The 24,715-nt window shown below is 40.0% G+C and overlaps 1 protein-coding gene across 1 annotated transcript in view; it reads right to left on the bottom strand.

Moving 5' to 3' along the window:
• Positions 1-17,240: 17,240 nt before the first annotated feature.
• LOC132883501 (C-type mannose receptor 2-like) overlaps positions 17,241-24,715 on the bottom strand; it is a 29,290-nt gene continuing 21,815 nt past the window's right edge. The window contains exons 4-6 of the mRNA XM_060917208.1: positions 19,982-20,323; positions 18,599-18,693; positions 17,241-18,343 (exon numbers count right to left, since the gene is read on the bottom strand). Of these exons, the coding sequence (XP_060773191.1) occupies positions 18,236-18,343; positions 18,599-18,693; positions 19,982-20,323 (545 nt within the window). The 3' untranslated portion in view covers positions 17,241-18,235. The remainder of the gene's footprint in view (positions 18,344-18,598; positions 18,694-19,981; positions 20,324-24,715) is intronic.

The following is a 24,715-nucleotide window of genomic DNA, read 5'->3' as shown; positions in this document are numbered from 1 at the left end:
AATAATGATAATAGGCCTATGTATTTCTATGGAATGGATAATGCTACTACTGCTGCTACTGCTACTACTACTACTACTACTACTAATAATAATAATAATAATAATCTAGCCCAGGGCTATCTATCTATCTATCTATCTATCTATCTATCTATCTATCTATCTATCTATCTATCTATCTATCTATCGGTCGATATAAGGTGCTGTAGGTCGGGTGGCGTCACTGCGGGTGAGTGTGTTTGGGGGGGGATGGAGGCGGGGCGAGAAGAGGGGCCCCCAACTGCAATGAACCAGCTTTGGTGGGGCCCAGGTTGCAAAAGGTTGAGAACCCCTGGTCTAATGTAAACACCACCTTAGTCTTGCACAAGGTGAAGTACTTGATTGGCCAGTGGAATGGTTTGCAATTGGTTGCAGAATAGTTTATTTTTAAAATGCACCTCTTGAAAATTAATAATTGTTGTCTTAAAATTTAAATAGCATAGGGATGAAAAATTAAGTGATTGTAATTTATGAACATTTGCTGTTAGACTATGATCATTTGGATCATATCAGTGTTAACCTGAAGTTAACCTGAAAGTCTTTATCTGTCTGTGAAATATCTGCTTCAGCTTTCATAGGCTAGATTGTGTGAAGGGGAACCAGTGACAGTTACTGAGCATGCATATTAAATTATTTACTTGTACAGTAGCCATGCGTAGCTGTGCTACGTACTTCCTGGTTCCCGAGTTGTTTGCAACGAGTCTTTTTTCTGCGAGTGTTGGCGTTAAATGCTACTTTTTAAAATGTTTTTCTACAAACAATTTTCCAGTATCCTCTTCGTTTTTTTTATTGTACTTTCACTTTCCTTTTTGTACTTTCGACTTTCGCTTTCCTTTTTCCGTTTTTTTCTCTATTTTTTTTCCGGAAGAACGCCAAGACCGGAAGCTTTCTTTTTTTCTCTTCCTGCGTAAAGACCACAAGCAGAGGCCATCCACATCAGATCTGCTTTAATATCAACAGATCTTCAATTAAGGTACGTGAATCCTTTCATCTTGGCACACCTTCAGCCTGTTCAGTGTGCTGAGTGCAGGATGTTTAGTCATTCTTCCTCAGTTGCTAGCGATAGCTTTATTTGTGATAAGTGCAGATTAGCTAGCTCTCTGACAGAGAAGATTACAGTGTTAGACGCGCGTATCCAGGCTTTAGAGAAGGCCAGTGAGGATGAGAACAGTGTAGTTTCTGTAGGGGAAAGTCTGGATGCCCTAGGTGGAGTTAGTAATGCCTCAACTCCGGCATTAGAGCCCTTACAGCGGGGCGAATGGGTGACGGATCGGCAGCATAAGTGTAGAGCCAAAGCTACCGCTGAGGCTCGCCCACAGGAGCACCACTCCTCTCCGCATCATGTGTCAAACAGGTTTGCTCTCCTTAGTGATGCACCCACTGAGAAACCTGAAAGAGCTCTCATTATAGCCTTTAGGGGCACCAGCAGCTTTAGTCAGGTGTATACCAGGAGCCAGGGTGCCGGACATAGCAGATAATCTTAGGGTCCTAGGCAACCACAGGTTCTCAAAGATAGTTATCCATGCAGGAGCTAATGATATACACCTTCGTCAGTCTGAGGTTACTAAGAGTAACTTTGTAGAGGTGTTTAAATTAGCAAAGACGATGTCCGATGCTGTAGTATGCTCTGGCCCCATCCCAATGCAGTGTGGCGATGTAGCTTACAGCAGGTTATGGTCGCTGAACTGCTGGTTGTCCAGGTGGTGCTCTGAAAACAGTGTGGGCTTTATAGATAATCGGGCTAATTTTGAGGGCACTGCTGGCCTGTTAGGGTGAGACGGTATCCATCCCACTTGGGAAGGTGCTGCTCTCATTTCCTGCAGCATAGGTCATAGTCTCAGAACAGGCCTAGTTAATTTCTGACAATCCAGAGCCAAGGCCAGGGAGCAGACGAACAGGCTAAACCGACTGTCTGCTAGCTGCACAGAGTCGTCACTCAGGGTCCACTACATCGAGACTGTGTCTGTTCCCTGAGCTCAACAAAAAAGTAGAAATATTCAGAGAGTTTGTTCCAGTAACCTAATCAATATAAAATTAGATCATACTGACTGTACAGCTGCTGCTAGCACCTTTGATCTAAAGGTGGGGCTATTAAATATTAGATCTCTTACATCTAAAGCGCTAATGGTTAATGAACTCATTACTGATCAGGAGTTTAATGTACTTTGTTTAACTGAAACATGGATTAAGCCAAATGAATATATAGCATTAAATGAAGCTTGTCCTCCTGGATACAGTTATATACACCAGCATTGTCTAACTGGCAGAGGAGGAGGCGTTGTGGTTATTTATAATGATTATCTAGGTGTAACACAAAAACCAAGTCATAAATTTAATACATTTGAAGTTCTTCATACTCATATAATGTATGTAGCCTCGAAAAATAGGTCTACCCAGTTAATTCCATTACTTATTATTTACAGGCCCCCGGGGCCATATTCTGAGTTTCTTTCTGAATTTGCAGATTTTGTCTCAGATCTGGTTATTTCCTTAGACAAAGCTTTGGTTGTCGGAGATTTTAATATTCACTTCATTAACCCAGAAGACCCTTTGAAAACAGTGTTTGTGTCCATTTTAGATTCAGTAGGGGTTAATCAGAATGTCATAGTGGTGGTCACACCCTCGATCTAATACTAACATTCGGGTTAAACATAGAAAATACTTCCACAGTCTGAAGTTATCTCAGATCATTATCTCATCTCATTCAAAATATACCTGAGTAATAATATATGCACCACGCTACTGTATTAAATGTACATTCATGTCAACTACTGCACAGAGCTTTATAAATTATCTCCCAGAGTTATCAACTTTGATTGGGTCACTGTCAGCCCCTGCAGAACTTGATCAGGCAACTGAATGCTTAGAGTCAATGTTCCGCTATACTTTAGATAACGTAGCTCCTCTTAAAAGGAAAATGGTCAGAGACAAAAAATTAGCACCCTGGGATGATGATGACACTCGCACTTTAAAACAGATCACTCGAAAATTGGAATGTAAATGGCATCAAACAAAATTGGTATTATTCAAATTAGCGTGGAAGGAGAGCTTCCTGAAGTATAGAAAAGCTCTTAGTGCTGCTAGATCAACATATCTCTCCTCCCTAATAGAAGATGACAAAAATAATCCTAGATTCCTATTTAATACTGTAGCAAAATTAATCAGGAATAAGTCCAATATAGAAACATGCACACCTGTAGTATGTAGTAGCAACGACTTCATGAATTTTTTTAATGACAAAATTGAGAATATCCGACAAAAAATTAAAACTTCTAATTTAAGGTCAGACAATGTAAGTGACCCTGTAGTTAATAATATAACTGTATCAGATCAGCAATTAGAATGTTTTACTCCCCTTAGAGAAATTGAACTACTTTTATTAATCTCGCCATCAAAAGCCTCAACTTGTGTACTAGATCCCTTACCTACATGTCTATTCAAACAGATACTTGAAGTAATTGAACCGCTTCTAAAAATAATAAATTCTTCTCTTAGGATCGGCTATAGCCCTGTGATGATCTGGCGACTTGTCCAGGGTGTACCCCGCCTTTCGCCCATAGTCAGCTGGGATAGGCTCCAGCTTGCCTGCGACCCTGTAGAAGGATAAAGCGGCTAGGGATAATGAGATGAGATGAGATGAGATGAGATGAGATGAGATGAGGATCGGCTATGTACCCAAATCCTTTAAACTAGCAGTTATCAAACCCCGATTAAAAAACCTGACCTTGATCCCTGTCAACTGTCCAATTATCGGCCAATATCAAACCTCCCCTTTATCTCCAAGATCCTTGAAAAAGCTGTGGCACAGCAGTTATGCTCATATTTACATAGGAATAACATCCATTAAATGTATCAGTCAGGATTTAAACCTAATCATAGCACAGAGACAGCTCTGGTTAAAGTAGTAAATGATCTACTGTTGGCATCTGATCAGGGCTATGTCTCGCTGCTTGTGTTGTTTGACCTTAGTGCAGCATTTGTTACCATTGATCATTCCATTCTTCTGGATTGACTAGAAAATCTTGTGGGAGTTAAGGGAATGGCCCTCTCCTGGCTCAGGTCTTATTTAACTGATCGCTATCAGTATGTTGATGTAAATGGTGATTTTTCTATACATACTGAAGTAAAGTTTGGTGTTCCACAAGGTTCTGTCTTGGGTCCACTGCTTTTTTCTTTATGTTACCTCTGGGTGATATTATTCGTAAACATTGTATTAGTTTCCACTGTTATGCTGATGACAGGGGCGGCACGGTGGTGTAGTGGTTAGTGCTGTCGCCTCACAGCAAGAAGGTCCGGGTTCGAGCCCTGTGGCCGGCGAGGGCCTTTCTGTGTGGATTTTGCATGTTGTCCGCGTGGGTTTCCTCGGGGTGCTCCGGTTTCCCCCACAGTCCAAAGACATGCAGGTTAGGTTAACTGGTGACTCTAAATTGACCGTAGGTGTGAATGTGAGTGTGAATGGTTGTCTGTGTCTATGTGTCAGCCCTGTGATGACCTGGCGACTTGTCCAGGGTGTACCCCGCCTTTCGCCCGTAGTCAGCTGGGATAGGCTCCAGCTTGCCTGCGACCCTGTAGAAGGATAAAGCGGCTAGAGATAATGTGATGTGATGTGTGTGTGTGTGAATGTGAGTGCGAATGGTTGTCTGTGTCTATGTGTCAGCCCTGTGATGACCTGGCGACTTGTTCAGGGTGTACCCCACCTTTCGCCCGTAGTCAGCTGGGATAGGCTCCAGCTTGCCTGCGACCCTGTAGAACAGGATAAAGCGGCTAGAGATAATGAGATAAAGATGAGATGCTGATGACATACAGTTGTATGTTTCTGCAAAACCTGATGAGAGTCACCAGCTTAATAGAATTGAGGAATGTGTGAAGGACATTAGACACTGGATGCTTATTAACTTCCTTCTGCTTAACTCTGACAAGACTGAAGTACTCGTACTAGGACCACATTCAGCTAGAAGTAAGTTTTCTGATTACACAGTAACTCTGGATGGCCTTTCTGTTTCTTCATGTGCAGCAGTAAAAGACCTCGGAGTGATTATGGACCCCAGTCTTTCATTCGAAACTCACATTGATAACATTACCAGGATAGCTTTCTTTCATTCCAGAAATATTGCTAAGATAAGAAATTTAATGTCACTACATGACGTGGAAAAACTAGTTCATGCTTTTGTTACCTCCAGGTTGGATTATTGTAATGCCTTACTGTCTGGATGTTCCAATAAGTGAATAAACAAGTTCCAGTTAGTTCAAAATGCAGCAGCAAGAGTCCTTACTAGAACTAGAAAATATGACCACATGACGCCTGTCTTATCCACACTGCATTGGCTCCCAATCAAATTTCGTATTGATTATAAAATACTACTATTGACCTTTAAAGCACTGAATGGTCTTGCACCACAGTACCTGAGTGAATTTCTGGTCCTCTATGACCCGCCACGCCGACTTGGATCAAAAGGTGCAGGCTATCTGCCCCACAGTTATGGAACAGCCTTGCAAGTAATGTTCGGGAATCAGACAGTCTCAGCATTTAAGTCTAGGCTGAAAACATATCTGTTTAGTCAAGCCTTTTGTTAATGATGTTTATGAGGTAAAGGAGTAAATCTGGAGGGCCCTCAGACATAGAGTGTTTTGGTAAACTGGGATGTATGTATGCTGTCAGTCCCCCACTTGCTTGCTCACTTGAGTTTGTTGATGGTGTAGTGGCTGGCTGCTTTATGTTCTGGGGCTCCCTTATGCCTGTGTTGCCTTCTGGCCCTCCCCTTTTAGTTATGCTGTCATAGTTAGTTTTGCCAGAGTCCCTGCTTGTACTCAGTGCAATATGTATACTGTTCCTACTTATTCAGGTGACATTGGGCATACCTGACATTGGGCATCCCAGCTGACTATGGGTGAGAGGCGGGGTACACCCTGGACAAGTCGCTAGATCATTGCAGGGCTGACACATAGAGACAAACAACCATTCACACCTTGAGTCAATTTAGAGCCACCAATCAGCCTAACCTGCATGTCTTTGGACTGTGGGGGAAACCGGAGCGCCTGGAGAACATACAAACTCCACACAGAAAGGCCCCCATTGGCCACTGGGCTGTGAGGTGACAGTGCTAACCACTCCACCACCGTGCTGCCTCCACTGTAATGTTTATAGATGAATACTTTTGATACTTTTAAAGGGCTGATGACACGAACATGACTCTATGTAATTTCTTAAATAAACTATACAACATGGCAAACATGTTAGATTTCTGTTATAATTACGTGAAAAGAAGCTGTTGTTACGCGAATATCCAACTTTTAATTGCACAGCGCAAGAAAACTGGGTCCGTGGCTCGCGGCCATGTTGTGACGTCAGCGGAAGAACACGCTGCGGTTCACTGGCTGTCTACTCAATGGAAATGGCACATGAAAACGCCGGTGAACTCTCTAGCTCTTCCTCTTCTGGGAGTCTAGAATTGTGTTGTGAGTGGGATAGATCGGAAGAATCAAGTGATGACGAACACGGGTGCATCCAACCGTACAGGTTTGACCCTGTTACTGTGCAATCTGAGAGCAACTCCGACATGGACAGCGGACAGGCAGACAGCCCAGCATTGAACACCACAAGGTTGGATAACAAGGATTGGTAGGTCAACCCGTATTTGTTCAAAATGTTACGGAATCAATATTTTAATATTGTGTATTGTTGTCTTGCATGTGTAAACACTGCTTATATCATGTAAGCCGTATGCTACACTGAATACATAGTTCCTAATGGAGCATGCAAACGGCTAACATAATAAGCTTACGACTATGCCTGATCCGTGATACATTTAGGATAATATTGGCAGGCATGTCTTCTAGTTTATGGCTTCTTAGTTTTATCCTTGAATGAAGCAAAATATTTGATAACCTACATCAGCGTAAGCAAATGACAATCTGTAGCCTACTTGTCTGGCTAAGTTAGCTTTCCCTCAGTGTTTGCTTTGAGAAACAAGCTTTCACAAGCAAATACATGACTGATATCACGCCGACTTTATGATTATATTTATGATTATCATGAATGTGTACTCCATGATGTGTACTCTATGAGCGCTCTGGAGCGAGTCACTTCCAAGATGGCCGCGCAGACCGCATGGTTACTATTTTTAGCATCATGTCGGAGCACTCTATAGCTCTATGTACCTTTATCTTATGTCATTTCTCAACACATGTTCTGACAGTTAGACTGTCTTTGGAGGAGTCGCCTTGTCCCAGGCGACTGCTGGATCCGGCATAGCTACTAGTAGACCCCCTCCGGAATACTGTAGGCACTGCTGATGGTAGCAGCACACATTTGTGCTGAACTGAACACCCAAGAGATTCCTTTAAGCTGGGAAGGGTGTCAAAACAATCCAAATCGAAGTGTTCAGAGCACAGGACGGATGTTGGTGAGGGCTCCCACTTGTCACGAGTGTGCCTGACTTGCTTCACCCACTTCGCATGCACCTCGGGATCTCTGGGAAACTTGAATAAACTTACCCCATCCTTGTGGGGTTTGGAGCAAAAGCCGGCAACACAACGCGAAGGCATAATATATATATATATATATATATATATATATATATATATATACACAGTGGTGCTTGAAAGTTTGTGAACCCTTTAGAATTTTCTATATTTCTGTATAAATATGACCTAAAACATCATCAGATTTTCACACAAGTTCTAAAAGTAGATAAAGAGAACCCAGTTAAACAAATGAGACAAAAATATTGAACTTAATCATTTATTTATTGAGGAAAATGATCCAATATTACATATCTGTGAGTGGCAAAAGTATGTGAACCTCTAGGATTAGCAGTTAATTTGAAGGTGAAATTAGAGTCAGGTGTTTTCAATCAATGGGATGACAATCAGGTGTGAGTTGGCACCCTGTTTTATTTAAAGAACAGGGATCTATCAAAGTCTGATCTTTACAACACATGTTTGTGGAAGTATATCATGGCACGAACAAAGGAGATTTCTGAGGACCTCATAAAAAGCATTGTTGATGCTCATCAGGTTGGAAAAGGTTACAAAACCATCTCTTAAGAGTTTGGACTCCACCAATCCACAGTCAGACAGATTGTGTACAAATGGAGGAAATTCAAGACCACTGTCACCCTCCCCAGGAGTGTTTGACCAACAAAGATCACTCCAAGAGCAAGGCGTGTAATCGTTGGCAAGGTCGCAAAGGACCCCAGGGTAACTTCTAAGCAACTGAAGGCCTCTCTCACCTTGGCTAATGTTAATGTTCATGAGTCCACCATCAGGAGAGCACTGAACAACAATGGTGTGCATGGCAGGGTTGCAAGGAGAAAGCCACTGCTCTCCAAAAAGAACACTGCTGCTCGTCTGCAGTTTGCTAAAGATCACGTGGGCAAGCCAGAAGGCTATTGGAAAAATGTTTTGTGGACAGATGAGACCAAAATATAAATTTTTGGTTTAAATGGGAAGCGTTATGTTTGGAGAAAGGAAAACACTGCATTCCAGCATAAGAACCTTATCCCATCTGTGAAACATGGTGGTGGTAGTATCATGGTTTGGGCCTGTTTTGCTGCATCTGGGCCAGGACGGCTTGCCATCATTGATGGAGCAATTAATTCTGAATTATACCAGTGAATTCTAAAGGAAAATGTCAGGACATCTGTCCATGAACTGAATCTCAAGAGAAGGTGGGTCATGTAGCAAGACAACGACCCTAAGCACACAAGTCGTTCTACCAAAGAATGGTTAAAGAAGAATAAAGTTAATGTTTTGGAATGGCCAAGTCAAAGTCCTGACCTTAATCCAATCAAAATGTTGTGGAAGGACGTGAAGCGAGCAGTTCATGTGAGGAAACCCACCAACATCCCACAGTTGAAGCTGTTCTGTATGGAGGAATGGGCTAAAATTCCTCCAAGCCGGTGTGCAGGACTGATCAACAGTTACCGCAAACGTTTAGTTGCAGTTATTGCTGCACAAGGAGGTCACACCAGATACTGAAAGCAAAGGTTCACATACGTTTGCCACTCACAGATATGTAATATTGGATCATTTTCCTCAATGAATAAATGGCCAAGTATAATATTTTTGTCTCATTTGTTTAACTGGGTTCTCTTTATCTACTTTTAGGACTTGTATGAAAATCTGATGATGTTTTAGATCATATTTATGCAGAAATATAGAAAATTCTATAGGTTTCACAAACTTTCAAGCACCACTGTATATATATATATATATATATATATATATATATATATATATATATATATGCATGTATATGTGTGTGTGTGTGTGTATATATATATATATATATATATATATATATATATATATGTGTGTGTATATATATATATATATATATATATATATATATATATATAAAATAATGTCTAATAATGTATAATAAAAATACTAATAATGATAAACTGAACACCTGTCGCATCAACAACAAACTGGTAAGTTAGGAGGAAGGTTCTTTCGCTGACGTCATATAGCTCCTCCTCCTCATTCGTCTCCTGGGTGCTGCAGCCCCATCAAATTTGCCCAAATAGCCGCGTTTTTTATCATAACTTGTAAAATAGGCGCCTTCGTGAATTAATATATGGATCATCGGGAATTACTTTTTATGTTATAAAACATCGCCAAAGATGTCAAAAACGTGTCATCAGCACTTTAAATGATTAAAGAAGCCACCTGGTATCCTTATTAATAAACACATTAGGCTTTGTTTTGAAAGATATTATCACCAATTACCAATGAGAATGCTTTTTCCCTTAATTTATTCCAGTATGGGGCGGCACGGTGGTGTAGTGGTTAGCGCTGTCGCCTCACAGCAAGAAGGTCCTGGGTTCGAGCCCCGGGGCCGGCAAGGGCCTTTCTGTGTGGAGTTTGCATGTTCTCCCCGTGTCCGCGTGGGTTTCCTCCGGGTGCTCCGGTTTCCCCCACAGTCCAAAGACATGCAGGTTAGGTTAACTGGTGACTCTAAATTGACCGTAGGTGTGAATGTGAGTGTGAATGGTTGTCTGTGTCTATGTGTCAGCCCTGTGATGACCTGGCGACTTGTCCAGGGTGTACCCCGCCTTTCGCCCGTAGTCAGCTGGGATAGGCTCCAGCTTGCCTGCGACCCTGTAGAAGGATAAAGCGGCTAGAGATAATGAGAATGGGATGAGATTCCAGTATGTTTGTTCTGCAGTTAACATTCCCATAATGCACAACTTTTATGGCTTTGCCACTAGGTGGCGAAGGCTTTATATTTTGGGATTGTCCATCCAACCAGCCATCCAGTCAAGATTCTTGTTCACACAAGGTTCAAGGCAAGGTCAAATGTCTGAAATAGTTAGAAATAGGGATATAGAAAAGGGTTCCGTCTGTCCGGTCACGTTTTCGTTTCCGGGCCATATCTTTAAAACTACTGAAGATATCTTCATGAAACTTTGTATACATATCAAGCAACATGTGAACTGGTGCCTTTTGCTATTTTGTATTTTTGAAAAAAGTATTTTTTAAAATTTTTACATAAAAAATAGATTTTGACTTAGTTTCTAAGAGCAATGTTCGTTTCCAGAGCATATATCCAAAACTATTCATGATATGGATTTGAAATTTGGTATAAATGTAACCCTGCGATAACCTGGCAACTTATCCAGGGTGTACCCCGCCTCTTGCCCATAGTCAGCTGGGATAGGCTCCAGCTTGCCTGCGACCCTGTAGAACAGGATAAGTGGCTACAGATAATGGATGGCTGGATGGATATACTGTACATGTTAACAAGGTGATGTAGATGTGCCTTTTCATATGAAGAAATTTGAGAAATTAAAATTTTTCATATTTCCATGGAAACAATTTCAGACAGTCTCTCAGGTTAGTCTTAGGGGTAGGTTTTGTTTCTGGAGCAGAACTTGAAAACTATAAGTGGTATGGTCTTGAAAGTTGGTATATGTGTTGTTTAAGTAATGTATATGTGCCTTTTGATACTAAGAAATGTGAGACATTTTAATTTTTAGCTCACCTGGACCAACTTGAAAAATGTGACAAATAATATCTTGAAACTTTGTATATAGGGCAGAGGATATACAGTGGTGCTTGAAAGTTTGTGAACCCTTTAGAATTTTCTATATTTCTGCATAAATATGGCCTAAAACATCATCAGATTTTCACACAAGTCCTAAAAGTAGATAAGGAGAACCCAGTTAAACAAATGAGACAAAAATATTATACTAGTGCATCTCAAAAAATTAGAATATTGTGAAAAAGTTCAATATTTTCCATCAGTTATTTAAGAAAGTGAAAATGTTATATATTATAGACTCATTACACATAAACTAAAATGTTTCAAGCATTTTTCTATTTTAATTTTAATCAGTATGGCATACAGTACAAAAACATAAAAAAAACCCATCTCAAAATATTAGAATATTTCATTTCGAGTTTGAGTAAAACAGTATGAACACAGGGTATCTCTCGGTCTAGTTCAGTACACACAACCACAATCATGGGGAAGACTGCTGACTTGACTGTTGTCCAGAAGATGATCACTGATGCCCTCCACAAGGAGGGTAAGCCACAAAAGGCCATTGCTGAAAAGGGTGGCTGGAAAAGGTGCACAAGCAACAGGGATGGCCGTAGTCTTGAGAGGATTGTCAAGAAAAGTTGATTCAAGAACTTAGGAGAGTTTAACAAGGAGTGGATTGAGGCTGGTGTCAGTGTATCAAGACCCATCACGAACAGACAACTTCAAGAAAGGGGATACAACTTTCGCATTCCTAATATCAAGCTACTCCTGAGCCAGAGACAATGTCAGAAGTGTCTTATTTGGGCTAAGGAGAGAAAGAAATGGACTGTTGCTCAGTGGTCTAAAGTCCTCTTTTCAGATGAAAGTACATTTTGCATTTAATTTGGAAATCACGGTTCTAGAGTCTGGAGGAAGAGTGGAGAGGCACAGAATCCAAGCTGTTTGAAGCCCAGCGTGAACTTTCCACAGTCTGTGATGATTTGGGGTGCCATGTCATCTGCTGGTGTTGGTCCACTGTATTTTATCAAGTCCAAAGTCAACACAGCCATCTACCAGGAGATTTTAGAGCACTTCATGCTTCCATCTGCTGACAAGCTTTTTGGAGATGCTGATTTCCTTTTCCAGCAGGACTTAGCACCTACCCACAGTGCCAAAACTACTACCAAATAGTTTGCTGACCATGATATTACTGTGTTTGATTGGCCAGCCAACTTGCCTGACCTGAACCCCATATAGAATCTATGGGGTATTGTCAAGAGGAAGATGAGAAACACCCAACCCAAAAATACAGATACGCTGAAGGCCACTATCAAAGCAACCTGGGCTTCAATAACCTCTCAGCAGTGCCACAGACTGATCACCTCCATGCCACACCGCATTGATACAGTAATTCATGGTAAAGGAGCCCCAACCAAGTATTGAGTGTATAAATGAATATACTTTTCAGAAGTTGGGCATTTCTGTATTGTAAATCCTTTTTTTTAATTGATCTTGGTGAATATTCTAATAATTTGAGACACTGGATTTCTGATTTTCATGAGCTATAAGCCATAATCATCAAAATTAAAACAAAAAAATGCTTTAAATATTTCACTTTACATGTAATGATAGAATATATGAAAGTTTACCTTTTTGAATTAAATTATGAAAATTTTTTTTAATGGTATTCTAATTTTTTGAGATGCACTAGTACTTAGTCATTTATTTATTGAGGAAAATGGTCCAGTATTACATATCTGTGAGTGGCAAAAGTATGTGAACCTCTAGGATTAGTAGTCAATTTGAAGGTGAAATTAGAGTCAGGTGTTTTCAATCAGTGGGATGACAATCAGGTGTGAGTGGGCACCCTGTTTTATTTAAAGAACAGGGATCTATCAAAGTCTGATCTTCACAACACATGTTTGTGGAAGTGTATCATGGCACGAACAAAGGAGATTTCTGAAGACCTCAGAAAAAGCGTTGTTGATGGTCATCAGGATGGAAAAGGTTACAAAACCATCTCTAAAGAGTTTGGACTCCACCAATCCACAGTCAGACAGATTGTGTACAAATGGTGGAAATTCAAGACCATTGTTACCCTCCCCAGGAGTGATCGACCAACAAAGATCTCTCCAAGATCAAGGCGTGTAGTAGTCGGCGAGGTCACAAAAGGACCCCAGGGTAACTTCTAAGCAAGTGAAGGCCTCTCTCACATTGGCTAATGTTCATGAGTCCACCATCAGGAGAACACTGAACAACAATGGTGTGCATGGCAAGGTTGCAAGGAGAAAGCCACTGCTCTCCAAAAAGAACATTGCTGCTCGTCTGCAGTTTGCTAAAGATCATGTGGACAAGCCAGAACGCTAATGGAAACATGTTTTGTGGACAGATGAGTGTGGCAGCGGGGGCGTGGTCAAGCGCCGGTCTGTGACAGGAGGGGGGAGTCGGGGAAGGTGAGTGGCAGAATCGCTTCACCTGACGGTAATTAACCTGTGTTTTGTGTGTGTTTTCCCAGTAAACCGCTCCCTATTTAAGGAGGCCCACTGTAGCGCGGATGATGTGTGGGTGGAGCACAGAGGACGGCAGGACAACGTTTGGAGGTAGAGGAAGCGTATTTATTAAATAACTTTCAGTTTAAACTACGGCGTAAGCACACAGACACACACACGCAGCCTCCAATCCCGGGTTGCGCTCCCTCTCAGCCTCCTTAAATAGGGAGCGGTTTACTGGGAAAACACACACAAAACACAGGTTAATTACCGTCAGGTGAAGCGATTCTGCCACTCACCTTCCCCGGCTCCCCCCTCCTGTCACAGACCGGCGCTTGACCACGCCCCCGCTGCCACAATGAGACAAAAATATAACTTTTTGGTTTAAATGAGAAGCGTTATGTTTGGAGAAAGGAAAACACTGCAGGTTCAACATAAGAACCTTATTCCATCTGTGAAACATGGTGGTGGTAGTCTCATGGTTTGAGCCTGTTTTGCTGCATCTGGGTCAGGATGGCTTGCTATCATTGCTGGAAAAATGAATTCTGAATTATACCAGCGAATTCTAAAGGAAAATGTCAGGACATCTGTCCATGGACTGAATCTCAAGAGAAGGTGGGTCATGCAGCAAGACAATGACCCTAAGCACACAAGTCGTTCTACCAAAGAATGGTTAAAGAAGAATAAAGTTAATGTTTTCGAATGGCCAAGCAGAGTCCTGACCTTAATCCAATCGAAATGTTGTAGAAGTACCTGAAGTGAGCAGTTCATGTGAGCAAACCCACCAACATCCCAGAGTTGAAGCTGTTCTGTACAGAGGAATGAGCTAAAATTCCTCCAAGCTGCTGTGCAGGACTGATAAACAGTTACCGGAAGCATTTAGTTGCAGTTATTGCTGCACAAGGGGGTCACACCAGATACTGAAAGCAAAGGTTCACATACTTTTGCCACTCACAGATATGTAATATTGGATCATTTTCCTCAATAAATAAATGACCAAGTATCATATTTTTGTCTCATTTGTTTAACTGGGTTCTCTTTATGTACTTTTAGGACTTGTGTGAAAATCAGATGATGTTTTAGGTCATATTTATACAGAAATATAGAAAATTCGCATGGGTTCACAAACTTTCAAGCACTACTGTAGATGACTCTGTCTTCTTGTTTTCTTCAATCGCTTCCTCCCTGCCTGAAGTATACTGACATACCAATTAGTAACAAGAGGGACTATACTTACACAGAGGCACTTGTTTTATAAATTTTTTTATACTGTAAATTTTCATCTGTCCATCATATTACTGAATTAATTTGAAGTGCCACTTCCCAGATTTGAAGCACTAGAGAGGAAAATTAACAGCTTCCCGAGAAGATTGTCATCATTCCCTAAAAGTTTTTGTTTAATCAACCTTTACAGCACAGGGAGCAAGCTGCAGCTCCCAATAACGTCTGTGGTGGAGGAGCACAAGGCGGTTCAGATTCAAACCAAAAGAGGCATCCCTCTTTCTCTTGGCCATGTTTGTATGTATATGTACAGTACGCCAGAGAGCTCATGCACGGTCATCCTATTTATAAATGTCAAGGAACGTGTTGTAGGAGTTGTTAAACTAGTTGAGAAAATACAAAAATTCTGACATGCTAGACTTTTTAGTGGGGTGTTATGGGGCGTCTTAGACACCACATTTCTGTTCTGCGATTATGTCACACTATAAGACCCAATTATTCATATTTGGGCCTGATGCTGAAAATTTGTCATGATAAAATCTTGTCAAAACCAGGGTGAATTTGTATTGGCTGATCTCAGGAGAGATATGTGCACCAGGCACAGTGAACTGTTATGGAGAGATATGAAGATGTTGTTATACATTGCAGAGACTCCTTTTCATCTTAGGCTTCACTAAGCCATGAGTTTCAGTAGAACCAAGAGAAATGCTAAAATGTATAATCCAAAACCTAAGTTGAGAAAATGTGCCAGCATTTGCAGATCATTATTCATCCATATTTGCAACAAAACAAAATTATATAGTTTATTGAAAGCTATACTATGTCAAACAGCAGCAATTTCAAAGAACAAACAAAAACAATCACAATTTAAATAACAATCCTTAACAAATAGAAAATCTTCAGTGTTGTTTGAATAAGGAGTTATTACAAGCCTTTATTTCTAACTCTGCATGCAAATATGGTACTTTGTTTTACACAAGAGATAAAGTGCCAGGGTCAAACAGCAAAATCCAACCTTGTTCCAGGATTGGAAATTAGCATCCATTACCTGCCAAATGCAGGTGATCTTGTGTAGTGGCAGGTGAATTTGCTCAACTTCAGCCACGGTTCAGGTAAATAAATCGAGCATATACAAACAAATGATGCAACTGTAAGAGAACTATTTGTGACATTCCACAATGCAGATTGAATAGTGAGTCTGCTTGTTTCATTAGGATACTTTATGATGAGGAAACAGTGTCCAAGTGAAAGAAGAAGACTTGTGATTCAGTGTAGCACCTTGAGCATAGAATGCTAAAATGAAACACCTCAGGTCAAGCAGCCTTGGCTAATGTTTCAGCAAACAAACACAAAACAGTGTAGCATTACATCACAGGGGTTAACGTCCGCAGAGAAAACCTCCCAGGAGCAGACACACAGACCAAAGAGGTGGAGGCCAACATTTTTATTTATTCATTTATTTATTTATTTTTAATGAGAAGTGGACAAAAGCCAACAACTGAAAGTCCTGTGAATGGCTAGTATTTTCCTTAATTGTCAATAATTTCCTTAAGCATTTAAATATTTACGGTGTGAAATAAGTCTATTTACCTACTTGTGCTTAAATATTGCACATCCATCCATTATCTATACCGCTTATTCATCAGGGTCACTTATGGGGGAAGCTGGAGCAAATCCCAGCTGAATAAGCTATGCAAACTCCACAATGAAAGGCCATGGGATTCAAATCCAGACCCTCCTTGCTGTGAGGTGACAGTGATAACCACTGCGCTGCCCAGTGGATGTTCCAGTCATCCATTATCTGTAACCACTTATCCTGTGCAGGGTTGCAGGCAAGCTGGAGCCTAGCCCAGCTGACTATGGGTGAGAGGCAGGGTACACCCTGGACAAGTCGCCAGATCATCGCAGGGCTGACACACAGAGACAACCAACCATTCACACCTACAATCAATTCTGAGTCACCAATTAGCCTAACCTGCATGTCTTTGGACTGTGGGGGAAACCAGATCACCTGGAGGTAACCCACATAGACACAGGGAAAACATGCAAACTCCACCCAGAAAGGCCTCCATCGGCCACTGGGCTCAAACCCAGACCCTTTTTGCTGTGAGGCGACAGTGCTAACCACTACACCACCGTGCCGCCTCCAATGTGTGTTCAATTTCTTTCTTTATTTATTTAGCACAACAAAATAGCAGTATCCAAACAAGGTGTCTGCACTAATAACATTCAAAACATTTACCATGAGGCAGTGAATCCAGTATCCCCCACTGAGATGAGTCCTTAAATCCATTTCCTGCAAACTGATGTGTGTAATGAGTGTGTGGGACAACATGATTGCCATGATGTCTGCCGGTAGTAGCACTAACATGAGGACCGTTTGTATGATGCTGTATTTGTAATAATGTACTGTTAGTAATAACTACTAAAATAAAAATTTAAACCAGATTGATAGTAGTATAGTTTGATTTAAAAACTATTCTAAATATAACTAACGAAAGTCAATAAAAGACTACAAAACACACTTCTATTATTGAGACATTTTATTAATATAGATAAAACCAATAGCGACTATTAACAATATAATTTCTGACTACGCAATGCGTACTGAGTTCATAGAAGACAAAATTACAATAATAGAAGAGAGTAAATATAACCATTCAAGGTACACAGTTTTTAACTGGTACTTAAATTTCCACCAAGATGGCGCCGCGGATGGCTGCCTCGGTACTTCGCTCTCTCATACTTTCTACTATGAAAGCTAAGTGGAACCGGAGTCAAATTCCTTGTGTGTGTTCACATACCTGGCAATAAAAGTGATTCTGATTCTGAAATTGAAATCTCACTCAACATTACATTTATATTTATCTACCATTTTAATTGCTATATTAAACCCTGGATTCCAACAGTAAGTTAAAGTAGGCATCTTTAGCTAGTCTCATGATTTAAAAGTGCAGATCTTTATGAAGCAGAAATATATTATGTAATCTTGAGAAAAAATGCTACACAAAACTGTAAGTTTTTTCCAACGTATTTTTAGATACATTATATTTGTAATTTAACTATGCTGTACTCTTGCAGAGACAAAATGTTTGTACACAGAAAGGTCTCCTCTTCAGTGCTATGGTAAAATATTGCACATTTGGTGGTATGTTACAGTATTTATTCTTTCTGTGATTTTATTCTTATTGTAAAGTAGATTTATATGCTATGCTATATTGCTGTTGTGTGTAATTAATTCCAGTACATTGGAACATATTTCATTATTAGCAGGGCCATGTTAATAATAATAATAATAATGTCCATGACCAAGGGATGAAACCAAGGACATGAACCTGACTGGGACACATTTTACAAAAAGTCCTGGAACATGGCTCAATAAAATGCTGTTCCTAGTCCTTATAGCTAGTCTTTACATCTGATATCCCCTACTGATTAAAAATTTAAATGTTGATTAAAAGTTTAAATAAAATTTCTGTCAGTTTGCAATCTTCTTGACATGAAGGTGAGCATTGGGACCTTACAGGTCATTCTTGTTTTTCTTGTAGACGATGTTTCCGTCTGGCTGCACCCTCCAAGTCACTGTGGTGTTCTCCAACATGCCATTTTCCTTCAGTTTTTGCTTGATCTGTAGGACAAAACAGGATTTAATTACTGGATTCCAGTCTATATTCCGTCTTAATCAGACATTTACAGGTAAGAAAGTTTGCAGGACTACTTGTTGAACGTTTTGAATGGTTATGGTTGGTTAAGAGGCAGGGTTAGCAGCTGTACAACTAAACCTTGTTTACTTGCTGTAAAAAAGGCACAGTGAATGAGCTACTGAACTGCTTCATGAGGTTAGGGATCATTGTAGGAACAATTTCTATCATATAAAACTCACCATCTCCAAAATGAACAACTGTGCATCAGGTTCAAACACACTCCTATCAGACTTCACTTGCAGTCTCACTATCTGCTGCTCCCTCACTGGTGGTGCTGTGAGGATCACACCACAGATGCACACAAACTTTGATTCAGCATTTTTAAAGACTTTTAATACATTGCAAGCACATTTTAAAGCTCAGTTACCATCCAGTTAAAAGAGCATTTCAGCAAAACCTGTTAGACAAATGGATTTCATAGGTTTATGAATCTGAAGTTTTAATGATATTGATAAGAATGTTGTGTCATTTTCTTGTCTTATGCTGCATGCCAAGTTGAACTCCAGTATAGTTTTATGCGGGAGAATCTGTCAATGACGCACTCACATGACCGTCACATGCACAGGTCATGTGCCCTTATTAGTAAACACAATAGGTTTTCTGTCACCATATATAGGGCTGAAAAGTCTAATTTCCAAATAATATTAGGATGCAGATGACAGATTAATTTACAGACCATATTATGTTAAATATATTTCTCTAGCCGCTTTATCCTTCTACAGGGTCGCAGGCAAGCTGGAGCCTATCCCAGCTGACTACGGGCGAAAGGCGGGGTACACCCTGGACAAGTCGCCAGGTCATCACAGGGCTGACACATAGACACAGACAACCATTCACACTCACGGTCAATTTAGAGTCACCAGTTAACCTAACCTGCATGTCTTTGGACTGTGGGGGAAACCGGAGCACCCGGAGGAAACCCAAGCAGACACGGGGAGAACATGCAAACTCCACACAGAAAGGCCCTCGCCGGCCCCGGGGCTCGAACCCAGGACCTTCTTGCTGTGAGGCAACAGTGCTAACCACTACACCACCGTGCCACCCTTGTTAAATATATATATTACATGAAAAGTATTACATGTGCCAATTTAACCCAAATTTCTTCCTTTTTCTTTTCTGTATATTTCATTCACATGGAAACTTCAAAACACATTATGATTAAGGAACCAAGACAACTCCATCTTGGCCAACCACCATGATCAAAGTTAATATATTTATTATTGATTTCTTACAGTTATTCATAGGTTTGAATAATCAGTTGAATTAAACAGGCCGAATCAAAACTTGAGTAACTCAAAAGCATTTTGGAAAACCTGTGGAAAGTTCAGGAAGAAAAGCTCCAAATTGCCTATTATTATATGCATTTAAATAATGATGAGTTGGATTAAAAATGTGTTCTGAGCAGTTAGTAGAATTAATTTAGCATTTAAATATGTCCCTGGTGGCAAAAAAAGTTTGAAAACTTATGTTGTAAAGAATTTGTACAAACCTCATATTCTTTCTTCCTCTCAAAGATAAACATAAAGATAAAAATTGAACTGTTTTCAGTCTGGTAGACTTACTGGTGTGACACATAAAAAAGTGCTGGGTGTTGCAGCTTTCATCTTCCAGCAGTGTATAATGTGCACCACAATTTTCATTTTTGTAAAGGTTATCAGGCTGTTTAGGAGCCCACTGGAGATTTGAAATTTTGGTCCCATCTGACCACTTCCAAGTGTCCCTATATAGGCCAGTCCAGTAACAAATAGTGCTTTGTGATGCCACTCCTGCTAACACGTTGTTGTCTTCGCTGTTGGTCGCAGAGGCCAAATCTGTGTGAAATTCTCGGCAGTAAGCCCGAGCTTCAGACCAGCTCAATATAGGATGAGTGACACCAATGAATCTGCCAGTGCCATTGTCACCACCTGAGGAATTGCAAGCAGGCAGATAGATAGATAGATAGATAGATAGATAGATAGATAGATAGATAGATAGATAGATAATTTAAATATGTACCTTTGTTTAATGAAAATTGTTAAAATATGTAGAAGCATAATAATAATAATAATAATAATAATAATTTGACTTTAAATATATTGCATTTTGGGCTCCGAAAATCTGAGACCACAATTTTAGAAGTTTGAAAATTTGAAAACAAAGTAAAATTTCAGTATCTTCTATATTTTTAGTATTTGAGATTTTGAACTATTTTCAGGACACTATTTAAAACTGAAGCAAAATTGTAATATTGATCATCTTAACCTGACCTGTTATACACAGGAGTTTTTCTTGAGTCTTATCCCTTCCATTGAAACACCTATTCAGATGACACTCTGATGGATTTGTTGTAACACAGACTGCCAGTTTTTATATAAACTTGTGGAGTCTTGAGCTCGAGTGCAAACTGTCATTAAAGCAAAACCAGGACATACCAAATACTAAAAAAATTGTGAAATTCAGGCAAATGTTTCAAAGATTCTACTTTAGATAGATGATAACCTCCTTGAAGTTCAAAATATATGCATTTCAGTATTCAGTAATTTACACTTTAAAATTTTGTGTTCAGAGATTCCAATTCAGGAATTCAGTTTCAGCACATATCATTTGTCTTTCAATAAAATCTACAGTACCAGTCAAAAGTTTGGATACACCTTCTAATTCAATGTTTTACTTAGTTGAGGTGGTTCTTGACAATATATACTATAGCTGTGGATGGAATGGGGCTATTTACTGTATTTTTGTTATTTACTATTTACTGTTTGATCTCAAATGCACGAAGAAGGCAAGAAACTCATTCACTAATTAACTTTCGATAAGGCACAGCTGTGAATTGAAAAGCATACCAGGTGACTACCCCATGAAGCTGGTTAAAATAATGCCAGTTCACCCCTTTACCATATCCCACAATCCACTGCGCAGTTGGGAACTTCAGGTGGCCAGCCCCAGGCTGTTGATAACGGTACAAAAACCAACATTGGGCTATAAAATTAGTTTCTATGTTCAAATATCAGATATTCAAATATTATTACAGGTTTACATGGTCTCACAGATTTTTTTCAAGATTAATACTGCTTTAAATGATTGCACATTTACAATTTGTCATCAGTGTAAATGTACACTGTTAATGTTCATGGCCAGAGTTACAGTACTGAGTAGTTGGAACATGTATTTTGTGTAAACAATGCAGAGAGTGAGTGAAAGTGAAAGGGCTGTATGGGCGATAATATACAGTGGTGCTTGAAAGTTTGTGAACCCATTAGAATTTTCTATGTTTCTGCATAAATATGACCTAAAATATTATCAGATTTTGACACAAGTCCTAAAAGTAGATAAAGAGAATCCAGTTAAACAAATGAGACAAAAAATATTATACTTGGTCATTTATTTATTGAGGAAAATTATCCAATATTACATATCTGCGAGTGGCAAAAGTATGTAAACCTCTAGGATTAGCAGTTAATTTGAAGGTGAAATTCGAGTCAGGTGTTTTCAATCAGTGGGATGACAATCAGGTGTGAGTGGGCACCCTGTTTTATTTAAAGAACAGGGATCTATCAAAGTCTGATCTTCACAACACATGTTTGTGGAAGTATATCATGGCACGAACAAAGGAGATTTCTGAGGACCTCAGAAAAAGCATTGTTGATGCTCATCAGGCTGGAAAAGGTTACAAAACCATCTCCAAAGAGTTTGGACTCCACTAATCCACAGTCAGACAGATTGTGTACAAATGGAGGAAATTCAAGACCATGGTTACCCTCCCCAGGAGTGGTCAACCAACAAAGATCACTCCAAAAGCAAGGCGTGTAATAGTCGGCAAGATCACAAAAGGACCCTAGGGTAACTTCTAAGCAACTGAAAGCCTCTCTCACATTAGCTAATGTTAATGTTCATGAGTCCACCATCAGGAGAACACTGAACAACAAATGGTATGCATGGCAGGGTTGCAAGGAGAAAGCCACTGCTCTCCAAAAAGAACATTGCTGCTCATCTGCAGTTTCAGGGATGCAAACGGCGCGTCTTTTGGCGGAGCCGCCTTTTTCACGGCTGAATCGCGCAGATCCGATTTTTTTTTTAGGGGGGGCGTTGGAGTGTCTGATTATAATTTCAAAGTAAATTCTGTATTAAAATTACTAAATAAGCAAATGCTGTTACAGTCCATGAAACATAGGAAGTACAAGTATGAGAAGAAAACAGTAAATCAGAAAGCTGCGCACATTTGCGCGAAAGCTGCGCAAAAGTGCGCAGCTTTCTGATTTACTGTTTTCTTCTCATACTTGTACTTCCTATGTTTCATGGAGTGTAACGGCATTTGCTTATTTAGTAATTTTAATACAGATTTTACTTTGAAATTATAATCAGACACTCCAACGCCCCCCCCCCCCCCCCCAAAAAAAAATCGGATCTGTGCGATTCAGCCGTGAAAAAGGCGGCGCCGTGAAAAAGGCGCGCCGTTTGCATCCCTGAGTTTGCTAAAGATCACGTGGACAAGCCAGAAGGCTATTGGAAAAATGTTTTGTGGATGCATGAGACCAAAATAGAACTTTTTGGTTTAAATGAGAAGTATGTTTGGAGAAAGGAAAACACTGCATTCCAGCATAAGAACCTTATCCCATCTGTGAAACATGGTGGTGGTAGTATCATGGTTTGGGCCTGTTTTGCTGCATCTGGGCCAGGACAGGTTGCCATCATTGATGGAACAATGAATTCCGAATTATACCAGCAAATTCTAAAGGAAAATGTCAGGACATCTGTCCATGAACTGAATCTCAAGAGAAGGTGGGTCATGCAGCAAGACAATGACCCTAAGCACACAAGTTGTTCTACCAAAGAATGGTTAAAGAAGAATAAAGTTAATGTTCTGTAATGGCCAAGTCAAAGTCCTGACCTTAATCCAATTGAAATGTTGTGGCAGGACCTGAAGCGAGCAGTTCATGTGAGGAAACCCACCAACATCCCAGGGTGGAAGCTGTTCTGTACGGAGGAATGGGCTAAAATTCCTCCAAGCTGGTGTGCAGGACTGATCAACAGTTACCGGAAACGGTTAGTTGCAGTTATTGCTGCACAAGGGGGTCACACCAGATACTGAAAGCAAAGGTTCACATACTTTTGCCACTCACAGATATGTAATATTGGATCATTTTCCTCAGTAAATAAATGACCAAGTATAATATTTTTGTCTCATTTGTTTAACTGGGTTCTCTTTATGTACTTTTACGACTTCTGTGAAAATCTGATGATGTTTTAGGTCATATTTATGTAGAAATATAGAAAATTCTCAAGGGTTCACAAACTTTCAATTACCACTGTAAGGATGACTGATTAAAAGCTTCTGTGCTGACGAAAAATACTATGGAATCAGTAACTAGACACATAAACGCAATTTAATAACATCACGTTTCAGCTTGCATCCAATATTTGAACATCCAAACTGATGACAAATTTACACTGATGACAAACTGTAAATATGCAGTCATTTCAAGCTATATTAATCTTGAAAAAATCTGTGAAACCCTTGTAAACCTATAATAATATTTGAACATAGAAACTGATTATATAGCCCAATGTTAGTTTTTGTACTGTTATCAGCAGCCTGGGGCTGGCCACCAGAAGTTCCCAACCGCACAGTGTATTGTGGGATACTTTGAAGAATCTAAAATAAACATATTTTGTTTTTAAACACATTTTTGTTTACCACATAGTTTTTTATATACATCTCAAAGTCCCTTCCCATGCCATGTGACACATAGGGTGGTGTCAATCTCCATAGCCCTCAGCCTCTCACCCATTGCATAGTTAAGGTTACAGTGGGGGGGCTAGTCCTCTGGTAACTGCAAGAGTTTGACTCTGTATTGCAGCATGCCTCACCAGATGACAGGAGGTACCATTTTTATGATGGTCTTTGGTATGACCCAACCGTGAGTAGAACTCACAATCTCCCAATTGAGAGGCGGACACACTAACTACTAGGCCAACTTGTGGTGTGCGTGTATATATTACTACATAAGGCATGGAACCCCCCTAGGCTGCTCTGGATAAGAGCATCTGCTAAATGCCATTAATGTAATCACTTTTCTGAGTCAGGAATGAGGCCTTGCCAGATTGTACTCTAAATCCGCTGGTGTCAACGTGTTCACAGTCACACAATATTAATTCAGAATTCGATAGGTTTCAAAATGAAAATCATAGTCTCTTTTTTTCTTCCACATACAAAATCACCTGAGGGCTTTAGAAATTACAAAAATACATAAAAAGTACATTCTTGGGTTATATATAACCTATTTAACCAACTTAACAGGTTTGAGTAGGTTGTACTT

The sequence above is a fragment of the Neoarius graeffei genome, chromosome 3, assembly GCF_027579695.1.
Source record: "Neoarius graeffei isolate fNeoGra1 chromosome 3, fNeoGra1.pri, whole genome shotgun sequence".
In the NCBI taxonomy this organism is placed as follows: Eukaryota; Metazoa; Chordata; class Actinopteri; order Siluriformes; family Ariidae; genus Neoarius; species Neoarius graeffei.
This window is presented reverse-complemented; position numbering and strand designations above follow the sequence as displayed.